We start from the raw sequence: 19629 nt of genomic DNA, 5'->3' as shown, positions 1-19629 counted from the left end.
ACAAAAAAAGGCATTCACTGCTTTTTTTTTTTTTTTCCCCTTAATTTGCAGTGCTATACTTCTCATTAAAATAAACTGAATTTCAAGTGCTGGAGAAATGGTTCACAGGTTGAAAGTACATGGTACTCTTATAGAGGACCAGAGTTTGGTTCCCAGTACCCACATCTGGTGCTTCACAATCACCAACCCCAGTTTAAAGGATCTTATGCCCTCTTCTGGCCTCCAAGGCACCTGCATGCACATGTGCATATACACACATTAAAAAATTAATCTTTAAACACAGACAAACTGAGTTTTGTAACTCTAGGTCCTATTCTCAAATTGCTGGAGATAGATTCATGCTAAGTACTACTTCTATTCATGTTATTATTTCCACTCACCAAATGGAAACAAGTATTAAACTAGACTACATTTTCCTAATGCCTCCACAAGAAACCACAGTCTAGGGCTTCATTAACTATCCACAGGACAGAATAATGACCAGAATAGTCTCAATGACTTCAAGAATCCGTTTCCTCTGATTTAACTTAATCAAGTTATAGTATTTTCTTTACAGAATATACTCTCTTCACCCCCAAACTATCATAGCTTCCCACTGCATTATAAAAGTCTAATCCTACCAAAGCCTTCTATGTTTGATTTTGGCTTTGAACTTCTTGAGCACTGTCTATTACATGTACTCCAAAGTACCATATCCATACATTCTGCTCATACTTATTTGCCTCATAAATCTTAAACGCTCCACATACTTTAACATCATGTATATCTGTGAGCTTAGGCTCATCTTCCCTTCCATCTCAGAGTCCAGCAAAAATCTCACTTTCTTTGAAGACATTTCCCAGATTGAACCTCATTGTTAATATTCTAAAATAGTTTAGCAATCCCTTTATGTGGTTCTTCCTAGAATGGCGTTCTATAAAGTTATTTTTTTTTGTCTTTTTGTATAATGTTAACAGCCTACTGCTAGAGCTAAGTACAACAGAGTCCATTAAGACAAAAATGGGAATGGATGGCTATAACCAAAATATGGCAATTTCAAACTACTAAATTAAAAGTAAAATAAAGGGAAAGGTGAGAAAGAACAGAGCAGGGAGACATCGGTGCTCAATATTCAATGTAGACATTTGAGAAAGTGTCTTATATAATACTGTCACAGACTGTATTATATACAAATATGAATGAGGGAAAAAATTTAAAGTAAAAAAAGAACTGTGCTATCAATAAGCAATGCATCTCCTAAGACTATAGACAACTTTGTCCCTAACAAAGTATAATATTCCAACTGCACTTCTTTCAAAGAAACAGAAAACAAAAAGCAGCAATAACAATTAAGGTAGATGCCTACTAGTGTTTCCTGTGTGCTAGGTTTTATTCTAAGCACGTTACAGTTAAGCCACATTAACTTTACTGAGCAGGAGCTATTATTATTCCTGATTTCATGGACAGAGGAACAGGCAGTAAAATAACTCAACCAAGTTCACACCAGCTCCAGAACGCAAGCTTTCAATAAGCACCTGTCTCTCAGTTTGGGGTGTTAAGTATGAAGCTAATCTTAATTTAAAATTAAAAGACTTTTTGTTGTTGTTGTTTGGTTTCTCATAATATTCATTAAAACAAGCAATTTGAAACATTCATGTGTTAAAAGAGTTGAATTCTACAATAATTATATGGGATTACTCTTGATTTTCTATAGTAAATTGTTTTTACCTTGCAATCCACTTTTATCCAAAAAATTGCTTAAGTTAAACAACGTGTTTCTCGAAGCCAAATACTGAATAAAACGCTGGAAAACAAACAAACAATTACAAATTATGATGCTGTCATCTCATAAACTCAAAATGTTCAACTAGGAGGAAAGTGATGGTTAACACATTTCAGTAAGCTCATTTAAATTTCCTATCCTCACTCCTCTTTTTAGTTAGCAAGTCTAAAACCAACTGTTTCCACTACTAACCAGGACTCTATTACAATCCAATGACCACAACTAACAGTACTAAAGTCAAAATAAAGGAATTACACACTTGCAAACTACAATCAATAACTCTGCCCTTAGTATAGCATAGTTGGACTATAGCTAATTATAAGCAGATCGTATTTGTATTTAAAAAATTTTTTTTTTTTAGTATTTATGTGTGTGTGCATGACATACCATGGCACACATGTGCAGGTCAGAGCACGTTCCATCCTTACATCATGTGGGCTCTAGGTATCAAACCCTGGTCCTCAGGCTTGGCAGCAAACAGTTTCACCTGCTACACCCTCATGCATGTATTTTTTTAGGGGGGGTGAGAAAGGATCTTACTATGTTACACAATCTCTTTTTAAAATTTCATTCATTTTTTTATGTGTATCAGTGTTTTGCCTGTATATATTTAAGTTCTGAGCCATTTCTAGGCCCTCCAATGTGGCTTTTAAATTGACCTCCCCAAATTATTCATTTCATACATGTAAGAGTTAATTCATTTTAAATATTCTAGCATTTTAATGATTCTGTATCCATTTATTTAGAGACAGTTCTTTTAAATTTTCACTATCATTAACAACAATGCACTGTCATTTGTGTACTTGGTCTCCATATGCAAGTACCTAAGAATTTCTCAGGATAGACTTAAGCTTGAACTATTAGGTTAGCATGTATATAAAAGTACCTCTTTTCAAAATACTGCCAAAATGTTCTCTAAAGTGTTTATCATAGTACAGTACCTTAACCTTTTGCCTAAAACCTCTAGAACACATAGAAATGCCTTTTATTTCTCCGTAAGATTCCCTCCTGCACACAAACTTCTTTAAATACATGGGTAGTGTATTTAAATACATGGGTAGTGCTCACTACCCAGTCAACCCTGAACCAATCTTGTTTACTTGAGATTACACCAAAATGACAAGCAAGAATTTTGAAAGCCAATTCATAAAACATCTATTTCAAAAATGTATTAAGATACCGTAACAAGGCGTTACCAGTGTGATTTTGCACACTATGAAAATACTCTTCCTACCCTTTGTATCCTACTAGCAAATTACTTTTGCCTATCAAGTCATTTCATCCATGTCTTGAAAAATAACATCTAAATTTTCTTAGTCCTGTCTATATTTGTAATAATTATCTACAAAGACCTGGCTTTACCTAGTAACTCAAGCACCACTCCACATTCCATACTACTGTGGCAAGTAATAAGGCTTCATAGTTTCCCATTTGGGGTTACATGAAATAATTTAGAATATACCATCCTAAAAGTATCATTTAAAGAATGCAAAAATAATGGCCAATATTGACACTGGTTGATAGGTACATAGGTATTTAATAGTCTCTCTCAGTATGTTTAAATTATTTCATGATACAATGCTTAACAATTTCCTTTTTGAAATTTGATCTACAAATTTTTCTACATTTTCACTTATTAATCACCAACAATTTACCATGCTATAACATGAAGTTTCTTAAACTGTGCATCAAAATCACATAAGGTCCCATTACTGAACAAGGGGCTATGAAAATTGTGGCAATAGTAAAAGGTTTCTGAATGTGCAGCAACCAAAAATTAATTCAAAAATCAAACACATATTGAATCCAATGTGTTTCTGGAATTGTACCACATGACTTACTGCAGTCTTGGTTACGAACACACAACATACACACCTTAAATTGTAGATGCCACCACACCACTCAACACCAACGAATGCTACCTTAAACACCTCAGCTCAGATTTGAGAATACTGTGTGTTATAAACTTCAGTGTTTTTACTACACATAACAGTTTCTGCTCTTACAGATACATGATATAATTACGAAAAAAAAAAAAAAAGTCTTTCAGTATTTTCCTACTGTCATCCTTCAGCATGTATCAAATTGCTTTGGACGGAACTGTGATAGAAGGTTTAATTTCAAATGGTTTGAGTTACTGATTTAAGGGCATCATCATCAGGGGCAGATAAGATGACTCAGCAGGTAAAGGTGCTTGCTCAAGTCTGAGGACCTGAGTTCGATTCGCAAGGTCCACACAGTGGAAGGAGACACTAGATTCTCAGAAGTTGTCCTCTGAACTCTACACATGCACTATGGTATACGAATATGTACATGTGTACATACACACAATTAATTCCTTCCACATATTCCATACATTTTCCAGGTACCAAACCCACTGAGCTATCTCACCAGCCAAGATCTAATTCTTCCTGTAAAAACAAATAAGCATATCTATTCTCTAGTATGCAAATTTGTTTTTAATAAATTACAAAATTATATATACTCAAAAACTGTTTTAAATGCATTTCTTAACCAGTAAATATTTTATATGTATATCTACTTTATTTACTGTGTGTACCCACATATGCACCACAGCACATGTGTAGAGGTCAAAGGACAATCCTCTTGAGTTAGTTTTCTCCTTCTACCATTATGGGATCTAGGGATCCAACTTAGGTCACCAGGCTTAGTAGGACATACCTTTACCACTGAGCCATCCCACCAGACCCTCATACCTATTTTATATATGTGTATATCTAAGGTCCTATAAAAATCTCTTGAGCAAGAGGGTCATGAGTAAAAATATTTTAAGAAGCCCTACTATAACTGCCTTGGTCAACTCTATTTATTCTTTATGGTATTATCATAATACTGATGAATAATCTAAAGCTGACAGACATGACTATTTCAAGTCATTCAGTTGCTAAGAGGAAAAAGGAATAGAAATACCTAGCTATCTAATGTCATGACCCTATGAAACAGAATCAACCTTTTGAAATTTTTCTGTCTAGGTTCTCCACCTTAACACTAGTAGCATTTGGGACAGATAATTACTTGGTTCCTGGGTTCTGTCTTATATAAGATATTCAGAAATAGTCCTTATTACTACCTATCAGATATCAGTACTATCCCTTCCACTTGTAAACAAATGTTCCCTGGGGGGGGGGTCCCTTCCCTGTTTGAAAGCTACTGTTGTACTGTATTCCCATCACCACAGCATTAAGAAACCTTATGCATACCTTCTCACAGGCTATGGTACCTGCCAATGGGAACATCTGAGTTGTACAAACCAGGAGGGAAAAAAAGGCAAGCAAAGTATAGCACCATTTTAGCTGCTTAAGGAGAGTAAACAGAATTTTATCGAAAAAGCACGCTAAAATGATATTTCTCCTCCTGTCAGTCAACCACTAGAAATGACAAGTTTCTATTTTGCTGTGCCTCCAGTACTATTAATTCATTCACAACATCTGAGAGCTAACAATGATGCTTTGCTCCATTACTTGGCACTGGAGTTGGTTGTATTTTGGCCTTTTCTTTTTAAAGAATAAACATCCAAAAATTGTTAAAATTACATAATGTGCAAGTACGAAATTCTTCAGGATTCCTAATCTTAAGCAAGCACTTTTTGATAAAAGTAGAACTATTTATTATCATAGTTAAGGCCAAACTGTTTTGAGTTACATTTAAACTAGTATATCCAACACTGCAAAGAGATCTGTAAACTGGTTATGATGAGTTAAGAAATAACTGAGTAACACGCACGACAACTGTTGATTAATGACCACATTTAGGCAACACTCCTTGAAACCAATGTGAACCTATAATACAAATACTCAGAAAGCTAAATTTTTAGTAAGGAAAAATTGTAGAATACAAAATTATATAAAGATGCTAATACAGAACATAGGGATGCTCATAAGCATAATCTACAAATAAGCCAAGTACAGTATTTGATCTAGAGTATGCTCAGTTATTAAAATTCAGATACATTCAGACAAGAATCAGAAGGGGACACCAAAATGTGCCAACAGATAAGATCTGTTGGAATGATAAGCTACAGATAAATTCCTGCTTTAATTCTGGATTTTTGTAATGTTGCATTGGTATTTGTCAAAAAAGAGGAAGAGAATCCCCTGACTAAAAAGCCCAAGATGCTCAGTATCCCAGCACCCACATGGCGGCTAACAACCACCTGTAACTCCAGTTCTAGGGGATCCAACGCCCTCCTCTGACCTCCAAGGACATTGCGTGATATAGATGCACTCACATGCAGACAATACACTCATACACATAAAATAAAAATATGTTTTTAAAAAAAACCTCAAAACAGTGACTGCTAGGCTATCATGGAAAACAAGCTGGTTCTCCCCAGACAGAAAATATTCAGAAGCTTGCTTGCAGGTCTTACTGGTTACCCTTCTGAACAAAGGCAAAAGACACAAGTCTCTACAATAACAAAGACCTTCATCAGTTTATCTCAGCAGAACATTGCTTTAGTCCTAACATGACAACACTGAATTGGGTCCAAACACAACCACATGAGATGAGAGAGCAATCTGACTGGGCTATAAAAAAGCAAGTCAACACAGACACATGGATGAAGACTGCAAAGATCAGTCCTGCTTATGGAATCCATCTCTTACAATTATTTTTGCTTCTTAATCTTATTATTGAAATTCTATGTGCTCTATTTGCAGTCTACTTTCTAGTTTATTGGCCATTTTTCTTCAAATTACAGGGTTTACAATTATATTTCTGGCTATACACCTTGCTCTTTTAATCTAAATTCAGCTGCCAAAGCTACTGAGTCATCAGTAATCAATTCAATATACTTGTTAGTCAAAAGATTTTCATGGGGCTAGAGAGATGGCTCGGTGGTAAAGAACACCTGCTGCTCTTTCAGAAGACCTAGTTTCTATTCCCAGCATCCACATGGTGGATCACAACTACCTGTAATGCCAGCTCCAGGGTGTCTGACACCCTCTTCTGATCTCTGTGAGCTCCTACACGCACATGGTGCACAAACATACACTCAGGAATACACACATACACACTAAATAAATAAATTTTTAAAAAGAAGTTTTTAAATGGGCTGTTGAGATGGCTCAGAAGGTAAAAGAACTTGCCCACAAGCCTGATGATTTGAGTTTGATCCCTGAACCCCATCCCTCCCCCCACAATAACTAGTAAACTTTTGTAAAGTTGTTCTTACCTCATTTCCATACACCATCAAATGATGTGTTGTAATGAGTGACTTGAAGACCACCACCCAACTACTGTTAGTAGTTCTTTCAAATAAGCTGTCTGCCAACTGTGGGATGTTCACATTCATCTCATTTGTGCACTGAATTAAGTCTGCAATTAGAAAAAGGTTGAGATTAATTTACTCCGTGGTTTTAATTTATTGTTAATGTCAGATTTTCAGAGTAACAGTGAAAAATATAACAAAGCAGAATAACGACAGTCTGGAGAAATTGTTAAAACTCAGCAGGTCTGGCAAGATGGCTCAACAGTAAAGTCACTCACTTGCTGCCAAAACTGATGGCTCACGTTCAGCTCGGAGGGCCTTTATAGTAGGAGAGAAATGACTACTGAGTTATCCTCTGACCTACACACACACACACACACACACACACACACACACACACACACACACACACAATGAATAAATGTAGTAAAAGTATTTTTTAAAGCCTCTTTTGGAAGAGTTAAAAAAAAAAAAAGAGTAATCAGTACCACAAGTAGGTACTGATTAGTTTTGCATAAATGATCAGTAATACCAGAAAATAAATTTAAAGCATAGGTATTAATTTACCCTCAAGTGCTTTATTCATCCCCAAAGGAATTTTTTTCAAGGCTCTGAGAACTTATAGTTCCTTTACTACTCATAACTTTCATAGTTACAATACTGGTATTAGTCAGAACAGAAACTAAAACTAAAAGCAAACAATAAAAACCCTGGGGCTGGAGAGATAGCTCAGTGGTTAAGAGCACTGACTGTTCTTACAGAGGATCTGGGTTCAGTCTGGTTCAGTTTCCAGCACCTATATGGAGCCCAACAACCACTGGTAACTCCAGTTCCAATCTGCAGGCATTGTACACACAGGTGCACTCACATACTTGCAGGCAAACACTCATATATATATAAGATAAAAAAATATATATCAAAAAACTTTCTTAAGGAAAAAAAAAAACTTTTCAAAAGAAATTATACATACAGGAAGCCTGAACAGGGTGAAGGCTAACTACCTTATCAGAGGCTGCCCTATATTTTTTTTTTCTCACCATGGTACCTTAAGTGCCAAAGTCAAAATTAAGATCCTATTTAATTTGTATCCCTCAGCCTGAATCCATTCAGAAATTGGGACAGGGATTATTATCAGAAGCCTGAGGTTTGCCAGTATTTACAGTAAAGGAGAAAAATTATTCTGCAATACACAATCAGTACCTCACAATTAAGACTTCCAACAGCAAGGTGGGCATGCCTAGAAGCCCAGCACCACCCTGGCTATGTGTCAAGTAACAGGCCAGTCAGGGCCACAGAATGAGACCCTGTCTCAGAAAACCAAAAATCCTGCCAACAGTGAGAAACACTCATCGGACTGGCTTCTTTACTTCTAATAATACCCATCCCACAGCCCCAACAATTCTCTTAAATGGCCACTATCACTGACTGACCTAAATAATGCCCCTACTGCATACAGCATGGGACAATACACTATGTTGTTAGTAACTTTCTTCTTGCATGTTACCTGCCAACAGACTACTTTTCTAGTGTTGTGGGCTGTCCCTTGCTATGTCATATCTCTCTCTCTCCAATCCTGTTCATTACTCAAATCAGTACTTAGTGAAGGTTAAGACTTCCCTTCCACAAACTAAAGTACCTTCTCCAAAGTCACTAAAACTAGCATACAGTAATTGTATACTACAGAACCTTCTATACTGAACATATTTTCACACTCTCTTCTACTAATGACCTTAAAGAGCCTTCTTTTTTTATTCATCAGAAATAAACACAAATTGCCAAAGTTAATGACAAAAGGCCAGATTTTAAATCAAGACAAGCATATGGATTTCAGTTTAAACTAGACAGATACACAGAGAACATGAGAGAAAGAGACTATGTATAAAACACTGTAGTATACACACTCTATTATCTAAGTGTAGACTGTGTGTGTGTATATACAAATATACACACATATTTATACCATGCTCCCTTTGTCTGCTCTCCCCCTCAGTCTTTGTTTCAGCTACACTGTCTTTGCAATACCAAACCCTCTTTACCTCAGGTGTTCATTGTTGTTCCTTCTCCCTAGAATGATTTTCTCCCAAATACCTGCTCTCTTTCTTTCTATAGATCTTTGTTGAAATGCTACCTTTAGCAGATGAATATTAATTCATTAGCAAATCATTAGGGCATTTCTCTAACTCCAGGCCATCATTACTGCCATCTACTGTGCTTCATTTCTCTCCAAAGCACTTATTACCATCTAACTCAACTTAATGTCTGTCTTTAAACTAAAAGGTTATTTCTCATATGGACAGGGCTACTTTGTTCTCTACTATTTCCCCAAAGGCCTGAAATAATATATACAGTAGTCACTTGTATTTCTTAAATACACCCACTTCAGTATGTATATGGACACTTTTTTGTATCTGATTTGACGCAGGGTCTCACTATGTAGATCTAGCTCACCTAACATCCCCAAGTAGATCAAGCTGGCCTCCAACCTGCAATGATCCTCCTGCCACTGTCTCCCAAGTACTAGGAATTACAAGTGCACACCATCATGCACCAACATGCTCCATATGCATATGGACACTTTAAGAAAGCATCCAGCTGGGTATGGTAGCCAGGCAGGACGATTGCCACAAGGTCAAGGCCAGCTACATAGAGCATTCCAGGCCAGCCTGAGGCACAGTATAAGACCCTATCTCAAAAATAGGAGGAAGAAGAAAAAGAGGGAAAAAGGGGATGGGTAATAAAGGAGGGGAGGGAAGAAGAGGGGAAGGGTAGATCTATTCTTTTAAAATGGTTTCTTATACGGAATGAATCAACACGCTACAGCTATTTATTCTTCTTAAAAGTTGGAAAACAAACCCAAACCTGAAACATGCAAATTATCAAATTTCAAGTTAAAGGACATCTACGAGTTTTCACTGTAACCCTTTTAAACTATGGCTTAGAAAGGACCACATAAAAACTGAAGGATAACTCCAGAGGCTAAGATAATACTTCATATAACAAGAAAAATGAAATCAGAATTCACACTAAGATTATGCATCAGAATAGACCAAAGGCAAAGCTAAAGTTATACAACTATCGCTGAGGTGAGGAGCTATGAAATGAAGGCACAGGAACTCTCCTGTGTTTATTTCCCCATACCTCCTTAATTCAGCAAATCATTCTCTTCAGGCAGTCATGGTCCCTCTGTATAGAATTTCTACCGTAATAACTCGAAGTACTTACTACTCTGAAAGGAAAATGCTTTCCTACCTATGACTAAAAATAAGTGTTCCAAACAAACTCACATCCAAGAATCTCAACCTCTACTGCTGTCGCCCTCACAATCAGAGCAAAAACTGAGAAAGCAAAAATTCTTAAAAGCTTCCACGCATATCACATTTTAATTACTTTCCTTGAGAATAAAAAAATTGATGACCTTCATCAATATTTCAATAACAATCCCTAAATCCTAAACTCAAAAAAAGGCATATAGGTTCACATAATGAGAAATTCTAGGATTTAATACATAGAAGTAGCTCTATCACAACAGTAAATATCACCTTTCTGACAGACATCTGCTAAACAAACAAATGTTCTCAGTTTTATTATTGACACTAATTCTACTTACACAGGCAAGGCTTTCTGAAAGATAAAGAGATCAAAAGAACTCATTACTAAGTGACAGGTTTATGTCTAGATTTAAATACTTTACATTTTAAAAAGTGTAGGATGTATGCCCAAGTACTTTATATGTTTATTTATTTAAGAAAGGGTTACACTATGTGGTCCTATAGCCTCAGCTTCCCAAGCACTGAGATTTTAAGTGTCACCACTATGTCCAGCAGTAACTGCCCAATTTAAAGCAAGTCTTAAATTATCAACTACTTAAAAAAATAATTTAAAAAAAGTGTAAACACAAAACAGTATTGTATTCAGGAGAAATTTTTTAGAAAGTACAAAAAAAAAATAGAGCAGTAGCCACATGATTTCATTCATCTTATAGTAGTGTAGGTCACCAGCCTAAATAGATCTCCCCATACCAAGTTTACCAACTTCAGAAACTTAAGCAGGGACCCTTAGGGTTCCCCTTTATAAATACATCAGTGGTATTCAATCCAGCCAGTGGCATTCAAAATTGAAATGCAAAGGTCTTAAGTTCCCAAGTAAACACAGCCACACACTGAGTTGGCCAAACAATGCTGATAAGCAAATCATATTTTTCTAACATATGTGAATCTGGCTAAAAAACATATCATTGTTTTAAAGCAATATATCATCACTTAGGCAAATGTTAATATCTCTTCAGAAGAGTAAGTTTGAAAAACAGCCTTTTTGTTTCCTTAAGGGGGTTTTCTTTGTTGCTGGAAAGTAAATTAAGTGCTCCATTAAATGCCACTTCATAGCTAAATTTTAAAACTTTTCTGGGGCGGGAGCACTAATAAAAAGAACCCACTCACCAAGAATAGTAACTTTAAGACAGAAAATATTTTCTGGGATTTAGACATATCAGAACATTTATTCATATAGCAAAAACGTGTTAAGTATTTAGAAAATGTTAAGCTGCAATCAGACTTAAACCAAAGCACATTTCAGATGTCAAGGCACACTGTCCTAGCTGGAAGTGTAAATGTCTGAGTGTTACTGGAATAGGCCTACTTCTTACTCCAACTCTTTCTGTAAGAGATCACAAAGTAGATAGCCATCATGACATTATGTTTCAAGTTTGTGGGGTTCTACATGAGAACACAGTGTTGTATTACTAGTAACTACCATTAGAATTCAAATACATGCTCATTGAGCCTAGCATGGTGGCACACACCTGTAATCCAATCACTCAGGAGACTTAAGGCAAAAAGGACTATATGTTGGAGGCTAGCCTGAGCTACAGTGAGTTCAAGACCACCCCTGACTACAGGGGGAGACACTGCCTCAAAAACAAAAATAGCAAAAAATGATTTATACAAGTGGACTTACACCTTAAGAAATAAATCTGGGGGCTGGAAAGATGGCTCAGTGGTTAAGAACAGTGGTTGTTCTTGCAGAGGACCCGAGTTCGAATGCCAGCACCCACATGGCATCTAACAACTGTCCGTAACTCCAGTCCCAGGGGATCTGACAGCCTCTTCTGACTTCGGAGGGCATTGCACAACATGGGTGCACTTACCTACATGCAGGCAATACACGCATACACATAAAATAAAAATAATAAATAAAATAAAATAAAATAAAAAGAAATAAATCTGAAGATAGAGATGGCTCCATGATTAAGAGCACTAGGTGCTCTTGCAGAGGACCTGGGTTTGATTCCCAGCACCCACATGTTAGCTAACAACCACTCCAAACTCCAGTTCCAGGGGATCTGACCTCTTTTCTGGCCTCTCTCTACAGGCATTGCACAACATATGCAGTACATATATGCAAGCAAAACATTCATAGACAGTAATAAATTTTCTAAAATTGAAATCTAACAACCTATCAAACAGGCTTTAAGGTAATAACTGGGTGATAACTCAACTAAAAAACAGAATATGAGACACTTAGTATAGGATACAGACTGAGTTAATCTGAAACAGAGAGAAGGGAGCATTCGGGTAACTAAAGACAAAATAATCGGATGGTTTTGATAAAAATATTATGAAGTCAAAGGTCCTAACTTTGTTCAATAATGGAGAATTAGCTAATAAAAAGGTAATAAAGTCTTATAATGAAATACTATGAGGTCAACAAACATGACAAAAAAAGCTATTGGAGGAAAATATTCACCATAATTAAGTAAAGGTTGCAGAGAAGGAAAAAAAAGCATACATAGTAAAAGTTGGTATCTTGTATATCTGCTGATGTACACTGTTTTTGCACAAATACAAAATGATATAAAAGGAACTGAATTTCTAACATTACTGAGCAATTAAGTTGTTGACAAAGAGAGTCAAAACCAGCTATGCCTGTATTTGTGTATCTTTGGAATCACAGTAAGCACTTCTTATGTCATACAGCACACACATGCTGTCGTAAATTAATATAAGACTCTTTCAAACATACATGCAATGTCAGGAAAATCAGGCATGACAGGAAACAGGACCTGAGGAAAAGGTAGGAAAAACTAGAGTTCTATAGTAGAATTGCTCAGAGTTTGGAAGTAGACTATTCCACAAGTGGGTCAGTATTCTGAGCTCAATTCAATTTCCCACCACAGTAATCAGCCTTAAGAATCTCCAGATCCCATCCACAATTAAATTAAGGCAAAGTCCTATCTTACACAGAAAAGAAATCCCAGTTGTACAGAAACATTAATCTAGTAGCACAAATGGGTATGCTGCCTTTGTGACTGTGCTTGGGGTAAAACTCATGTTAACAAGAGAAAATTCTATGATTTTTGTAACAATATATTATATTTGCCCTGGTAATTAATTATAAAGCTTCTCATTCCTTTTACCTAATTGGTTTAACCCCTATGTAGAAAGAATCTTTCTCTCCTAAGAACTACTTAATAGAAAAATTGCTATTAAAATGTACAAACTCTCATCATCTGCTTCTATTATTTTAAGAAAAGTTCTTTTTAAAAGATGTATTAACTAGGGGCTTGAGAGAAGGCTCAGCAGTTAAGAACACTGGCTGTTCTTGCAGAAGACCCAGGTTCAAATCCCAGCACCGACATGGCAGCTAACAACTGTCTGTAAGTCCAGTTCCAGGGGATCCGGCAGCCTCTTCTGTCCTCCTCGGGCACTGCAAAACACAGTGCTCTTACTACATGCAGGTAATACATCCATATACATAAAATAAAAATAATAAATCAATTTTTAAAAAAGATGTATTAACTAGAAAGACTTCCATCAATGCAAGTTGCAGATGCTTATAAAGGCCAATTAAAGAAAACTGTTTTTAAGAAAGAATTTAAAAAATTGAATGCAAATGCAGTAAATATTTCTGGGAACATAGTACACAACTACCAAGTAGTGAGACTCTTCAGAATAATTTAAAAAGCAATGAAATAAAAAATTATCTTGAAGAGATTGAGAACATGTATGAAGATGATGTTCCAGTGCTGGAATGGATGGCATATACCTCAAATATGTTTTTAAATTACATGTATTTGTGTGTGTGTGTGTGTGTGTGTGTACACACGTGTAGAGATAGGGGACAACTTAAGGGAGTCATTTGCTTCTTCTGCCATGTGAGTCCTGGATATCAAACTCAGATCATCAAGCCCAAGTTTGAAATCCAGAACACACATTTACCCACTGAGCATTCTCACTGGCCCCTCAAAAGTATTTTCTAAAATAAATCAGAAAATGCTTCATTTGACAGAACTTACATAGAAGATATTATGTAACTAAAACAGAGGCTCTGCACAGCAAAAACACTACTATCTAAGATGTACAAAAATGTCAAGTATGAGTCAAATGTTTGTGAGATTATGACGGGGAAAATTTATATCACATATTCCTTTATAAATTACTTTTATTTATATTCTAACTAAAGAGTTTTAATATTGTTAAGAATATAACTACTTCATCTATATCTCTAACATCTAGATATATGAATAGGTAAAATAAATAAAACCTTAAGGAACTGTCTTAGTGGGAAGCAAAGGCTTACTTTATATTTGGGCTTGCCTCATATTTGGATATACACAGTAGTGTCTATGTGTGTATGTTCTCCATACACACATACACTTTCAAATCTGCTACACTTAAGCTATTCTTTTTGCTGGTCATGATCTGCATGCAATTCAAGTTAACATCTGATACACTTAAATACATAAAGTCAAGAATAAAGAACTCTATTAAAACAAGGTTTTGAAGGTAAAGATAAATAGTCTTGCACTGTGGTCACTGCTATTTGTATACATGGGGCTCAGAGACAGCACCCAGGAGCAAATTTTGGGGTTGGGGCAAATTTTCCTTACTCTCGATATATATCACAATTATAGCACTTAACACATTTCATATGTATCACAACTATAGCACTTAACATATTTCATTAAAATTAGTGGCACATTATCAGTCTCTTCTAAGAATAAGCTTATTAGAGGCAGCACTGTCTTCCTCATTACTGTATTGCCAGAAGCAAGCACGGTAGGCCCTAAATAAAAATTTAAAAATGAGGGTTGTTGTGTGGTTCAGTGAGAGTGTGCTTGTTTAGGTAAGACATTTGAGGTCATGGGTTCAATCTCCAGCAACACAAAACACAGTGAAATATAACATAGAAGATGTTTTTAAAAAGTAATAATACTCTGAAGAGTCTAAGGTTCATTGCAGTAAAAATTTGAAAAAAATGCGTTAGCAACCTAAAGAAATCTATTTTTTTTTCAGGTTTATACTACTTCATATTTCTGCCTTGTCACTACAGTCAGACGGTGTAAAATGTCATATTAGACCTCCTCTATTTCACAAATACGACATAGGAAGAGTTTCCCCAGTGTTTCCCCATACACTTGGCTGAGAAAAGACTGATATCCCTTTTATCTGGAAGAGAGGAAAGAAATACTGAAACAAGAACACTTAAAGAGCTAGGTACAGAAAGCCAATCCCTACAACATTCCACATTAATAGCTAGCTACAGCTTAATTTTCAGGTCATAAGTGAACGAACATAAGCCAATTTTATAGAACTGTACATACTTCAATTTTAAGTGAAAGATACATTACTTTAGTTGGAGAGCCATTATATAATTGTCTTGAATTTTCAAATCAAAACAAAAACCATTTTCTTAAAAACGGATCAGCTTGCCGGGCGTGGTGGTACATGCCTTTAATCCCAGCACTTGGGAGGCAGAGGCAGACGGATCTTTATGAGTTCGAGGCCAGCCTGGTCTACATAGTGAGTTCCAGGACAGCTAGGGCTACAAGGAGACCTGTCTCAAAAAAAAAAGACAACCCCCCCCCCAAAAAAGATCAGCTTACTGTCTCTTAAAAATATTCATTACTTCATTGGTCTCCTCACCTACTATCTATCATAAATACAATAAGGAAAATCTTGCAACAGAAGCAAAAAGTTTGTCATGATAATGCTCTACAAAGAAACATACTTCCAAACTATTCAGCATTCTCTGATTATACACTCAAGTCATTTTTAAAGCAGGGAGGTCTGAAAGCCTGGTGTTCTGGCAAGTTCTGCATTCCTCCCACTAGATGGCAGACCTACCAGAGAAACAATAGGGCACTGGCCAGAAAAGGAGTTCAGGCTCATCTATAAAGTATAAAGTATAAGTACTCTAAGGCGGTGATTTCCAAATCTACACACTCCTGCCTCAGTTACAAATAAGAGATACACAGAAATCATATTTTGGCAAGCACTGCCTCAGAGGATTTCTATGCCAAATTTCAACTTGCCAAAAAATGCAAAATAAAAATAGAATAAAAACTCAGCATTTAATGAAAGAATTTAAAGATAATTTATTTAAACTGAACAAGAAAACAAAAGCATCACAGTAATATAAGATAGAATAATAAGAGTCCTTGGTACTAAGTACAAGATGTTTTCCTTCTCGTCTTTGAAGATTTGAAGTTTCAGAATTACAATCTCACCTATAGGAAAGAAAACATTTTTAAGTATCAAGTAATCTGAAAGGAAAATCTTATATGCCAAAATACAAAATTTATTGTATTCTAAAAGCTCTCTGGTAACTCTTCCAAATTACAGAAATATTAATTACTAGGATTCTCAGAAACAATTCAGTACTGAATAAAAAACTCAGAGACTGACTTCCTAGGCAAACTAAATGGTCAAACAGGGAACATTATTGGACCCTATAGGTCAATCACACCTGCAGTATATAGGCAACACAACTGGACTTGATGGGTTATTTAAAAAGAAAAAAGAAGACATGAAGTTTGGAGTGTCGGGGGGTAGATCTAGGAGGAGTTAGAGGGAGGAGTAGGGAGTGGATATGATCAAAACATATTATATTAAATTCTCAAAAAATAAAAAATTATACTTAAAAATATATTTTAACTACTGTACTTACCTACACCAAAGCTGTAAACTGGAATAGTGCAAGGAATGGAACATAAAAAAGAACTGAAATAATTCTTAAATTCCAACAGGACCAGGAAAAAGGAACCAAAGTTTGAGAGGCTCTGCAAATGCAGATTAGAGTACTACAAAAGATTAAAAAAAAAAAAAATTATCTGAAGAGGTTAAAGGAACTGGGTCAATCTGGAGAAAAACATGCTATAACTTGTAAGTGACCATGTGTCCTGGTTTATCTGGTCCTGTCCTGGTTTATACTTGTCCCAGTGTTGCGGTCTCCTTTAAAATGAGCCAATTTGGACAATAAATTATGTCACCCTGGTTATCAACCTAGTGAAAGTTTACAGGTAAGCTAAGGAGCATTCTACCATCCAGGTGTGTCTGCAGCCTTCTGAGTGCTGTTTTGGTTTTTCCTAGAGGAAGGTTTAGCCTTCCTAAACACTAAACCTTTCTTCCAGTCTGTCTGTTTGTCCTCTCACCTACTACCTGAGAGCACTGGTCCCATTTTTTCCATACCCTTGGAAAACCCAGGCTAATGATGTACAATAAGGTCTTCTGGGAGTTGGAAATACTGGCATTTTTACATCCGAAAACATCTTACACCTTAAAAATAAGACCAAGCATGGTGTTACATGCCTGTAACCCAAGCCTTGGGGATGTAAAAGAGGATTATAAGTTCCAGGCTAGCCTAAGCTATACAGCAAGATTCAGTCTCAAAACAGACACCCCCCACACAGGCACATGCCAATAAGTAGACCATTTTATTAATAAATAAGAGTCATTTTTTTCTTTGTTAATTTTCAGGAATCTGTCTCCTATCTTGTGCAACGTGTGACACTGTACTTTGTAGATGTGCCCCCATGATGGTATAAATACATGTGTATTCATAGGTAAACACAGGCAAAAGGCTCCTTCCTGTACCTAGATTAATGTTATTCTCCAACAACCAAGGCTGTGTAAATAGGAATCCAAAAGAATTTCCATGTTGTAACAATTTGAATTCTGTCCAGTTAAGAGAGAATAATGGATTTCAGTTAGTTTCTCTGCTGCTCTCCCTTACCCAGAAAACACAAGTTCTGTTTCACATCCCCGTCCTCCCTACAGCTAGAACAATGAAAATCTTTCTAATCTACCTTGGAAGGAAGAAGCTTTGCAAATCTCAGGAAGAATAAACAGAAATCCCATTTATTCTAGACATCACTGTATAATATAATTGACCAAATAATTTCTTAGGAATTAGGAATACAGAAGAGTAGACAAACAAAACTCCTACTAAACTGTAATTTATATATTGGTAGGAGAAGATAATCAGGAGTTTATATATTAGTGGGGGAAGACAAATATGGCAGATGGCAGTTAACTGCTAGGGCTTCTTAGAACTTAGAAGAGGTAGGGGTATGCATCTGGAGGAGGCTGCTATTTATATTCAGTCATAACAGAAGGGGTCCGAGAGAAAGAGACTTAAAATCATGGTAAGTAGTACTGAGTCTCACCTATGAAACTGAACACCAGGTCAACTATCACCTTCACAGAGCAGGATGTATGGTGGCATCCCATTTTTGCCAAGCCAAAGACACACTGAAAAGAATGTTCTTTAAATGATTTTTGGAAAGCTCTAATTTGTTTCTTTGTTGTTGTTGCTGTTCTTGTTTTTAGACAGGGTCTCCCTGTATCCTTGGCTGGCCTAGAACTCACTATGTAGACCAGGCTGGCCTCTATCGCATAGAGATCTATCCTGCCTCTGCCTCCCAAGTGCTGGGTTTAAAGGCATGCACCACCATGCCCAGTTTAAAGCCTATCTCTTAGATTTTTGAAGACAGTAAATAAAAACACTGGAATCTCAGTTCTTCACTACACACAATGAATCTTGAGTCCAAATTACACCAGTCATCTTTTATACTTAAGTGTTATACTTGTGGCAAATAGGCATGCATCAAGATCACTAAGTAACAAGTGAAAGCCTTTCTAAAAAAAGACCTTTCAGACTGCTGAAATGACAGGTGCAGACAGAAATACTAAGTAGCAAATAACTGATCTACAAGGCTTCAATTCTGAAATAATGCTAAGTGGAAAGTTTGAGCAATTTTAATACACTTAATAATTGCTATAAAATAAAGCCAAAGCATTTTCCTAATGAGTTAAAACTTGAGCCTTTAAATTGCTAGAAGAGGAAATAAACAGCACAGAATCTCCATCCTCACACATTTATAAACACATTACCTGCTCTTCTCACCCATATGCACCTGCTTCTGAGCATAAAAAAGACAAAAAAATTAATAATAAATAAAAGATTAAAAACTGATTCCATTTCCTGACAAAGACCTTCTTAAAAGGCATTACAAAATATCTAATAAAATAAAAAATGTCTTTAAAGCTGCCAGAATTAAGTTGATAATATTTTTTAATTTAGAAATTCTACGTGAAGGGCTGAAGAAATAGCCCAGAGCTTAAGAGCACTGGCTGCTCTTGCAGAGGACCTGGGTTCAGTTCCCAGCACCCACATGTGGCAGCTAGCAACTATAACTCTAGTTCCTGGCAAGTTTGACGCCTTCTTTCTGACCTCTGAGGGCACTGCACGACACAGATGCACTCACATACATGCAGGCAATACCTTCATACACATGAAATAAAAATAATAAATTAAAAAAAAATGTTTGCAGCCTTGTCTTCTTTTCTGGATCATTGCT

General features: G+C 36.2%; 1 protein-coding gene across 16 annotated transcripts in view; it reads right to left on the bottom strand.

The window, feature by feature from the left end:
• The window catches only part of Picalm (phosphatidylinositol binding clathrin assembly protein), a 95690-nt gene that overhangs the window by 52922 nt on the left and 23139 nt on the right, over positions 1-19629 (bottom strand). For all 16 annotated transcript variants that reach the window (XM_008844147.2, XM_008844159.1, XM_008844149.2 and 13 more), the window contains exons 2-3: positions 6957-7099; positions 1708-1783 (exon numbers count right to left, since the gene is read on the bottom strand). In XM_008844147.2, coding sequence (XP_008842369.1) covers positions 1708-1783; positions 6957-7099 — 219 coding nt within the window. The remainder of the gene's footprint in view (positions 1-1707; positions 1784-6956; positions 7100-19629) is intronic.

The sequence above is a fragment of the Nannospalax galili genome, unplaced genomic scaffold (assembly GCF_000622305.1).
Source record: "Nannospalax galili isolate Female #2095 unplaced genomic scaffold, S.galili_v1.0 scaffold278, whole genome shotgun sequence".
Taxonomy (NCBI): domain Eukaryota; kingdom Metazoa; phylum Chordata; class Mammalia; order Rodentia; family Spalacidae; genus Nannospalax; species Nannospalax galili.
The sequence above is the reverse complement of the archived record's forward strand: the minus strand, read 5'-3'. Positions and strand labels throughout refer to the sequence as shown.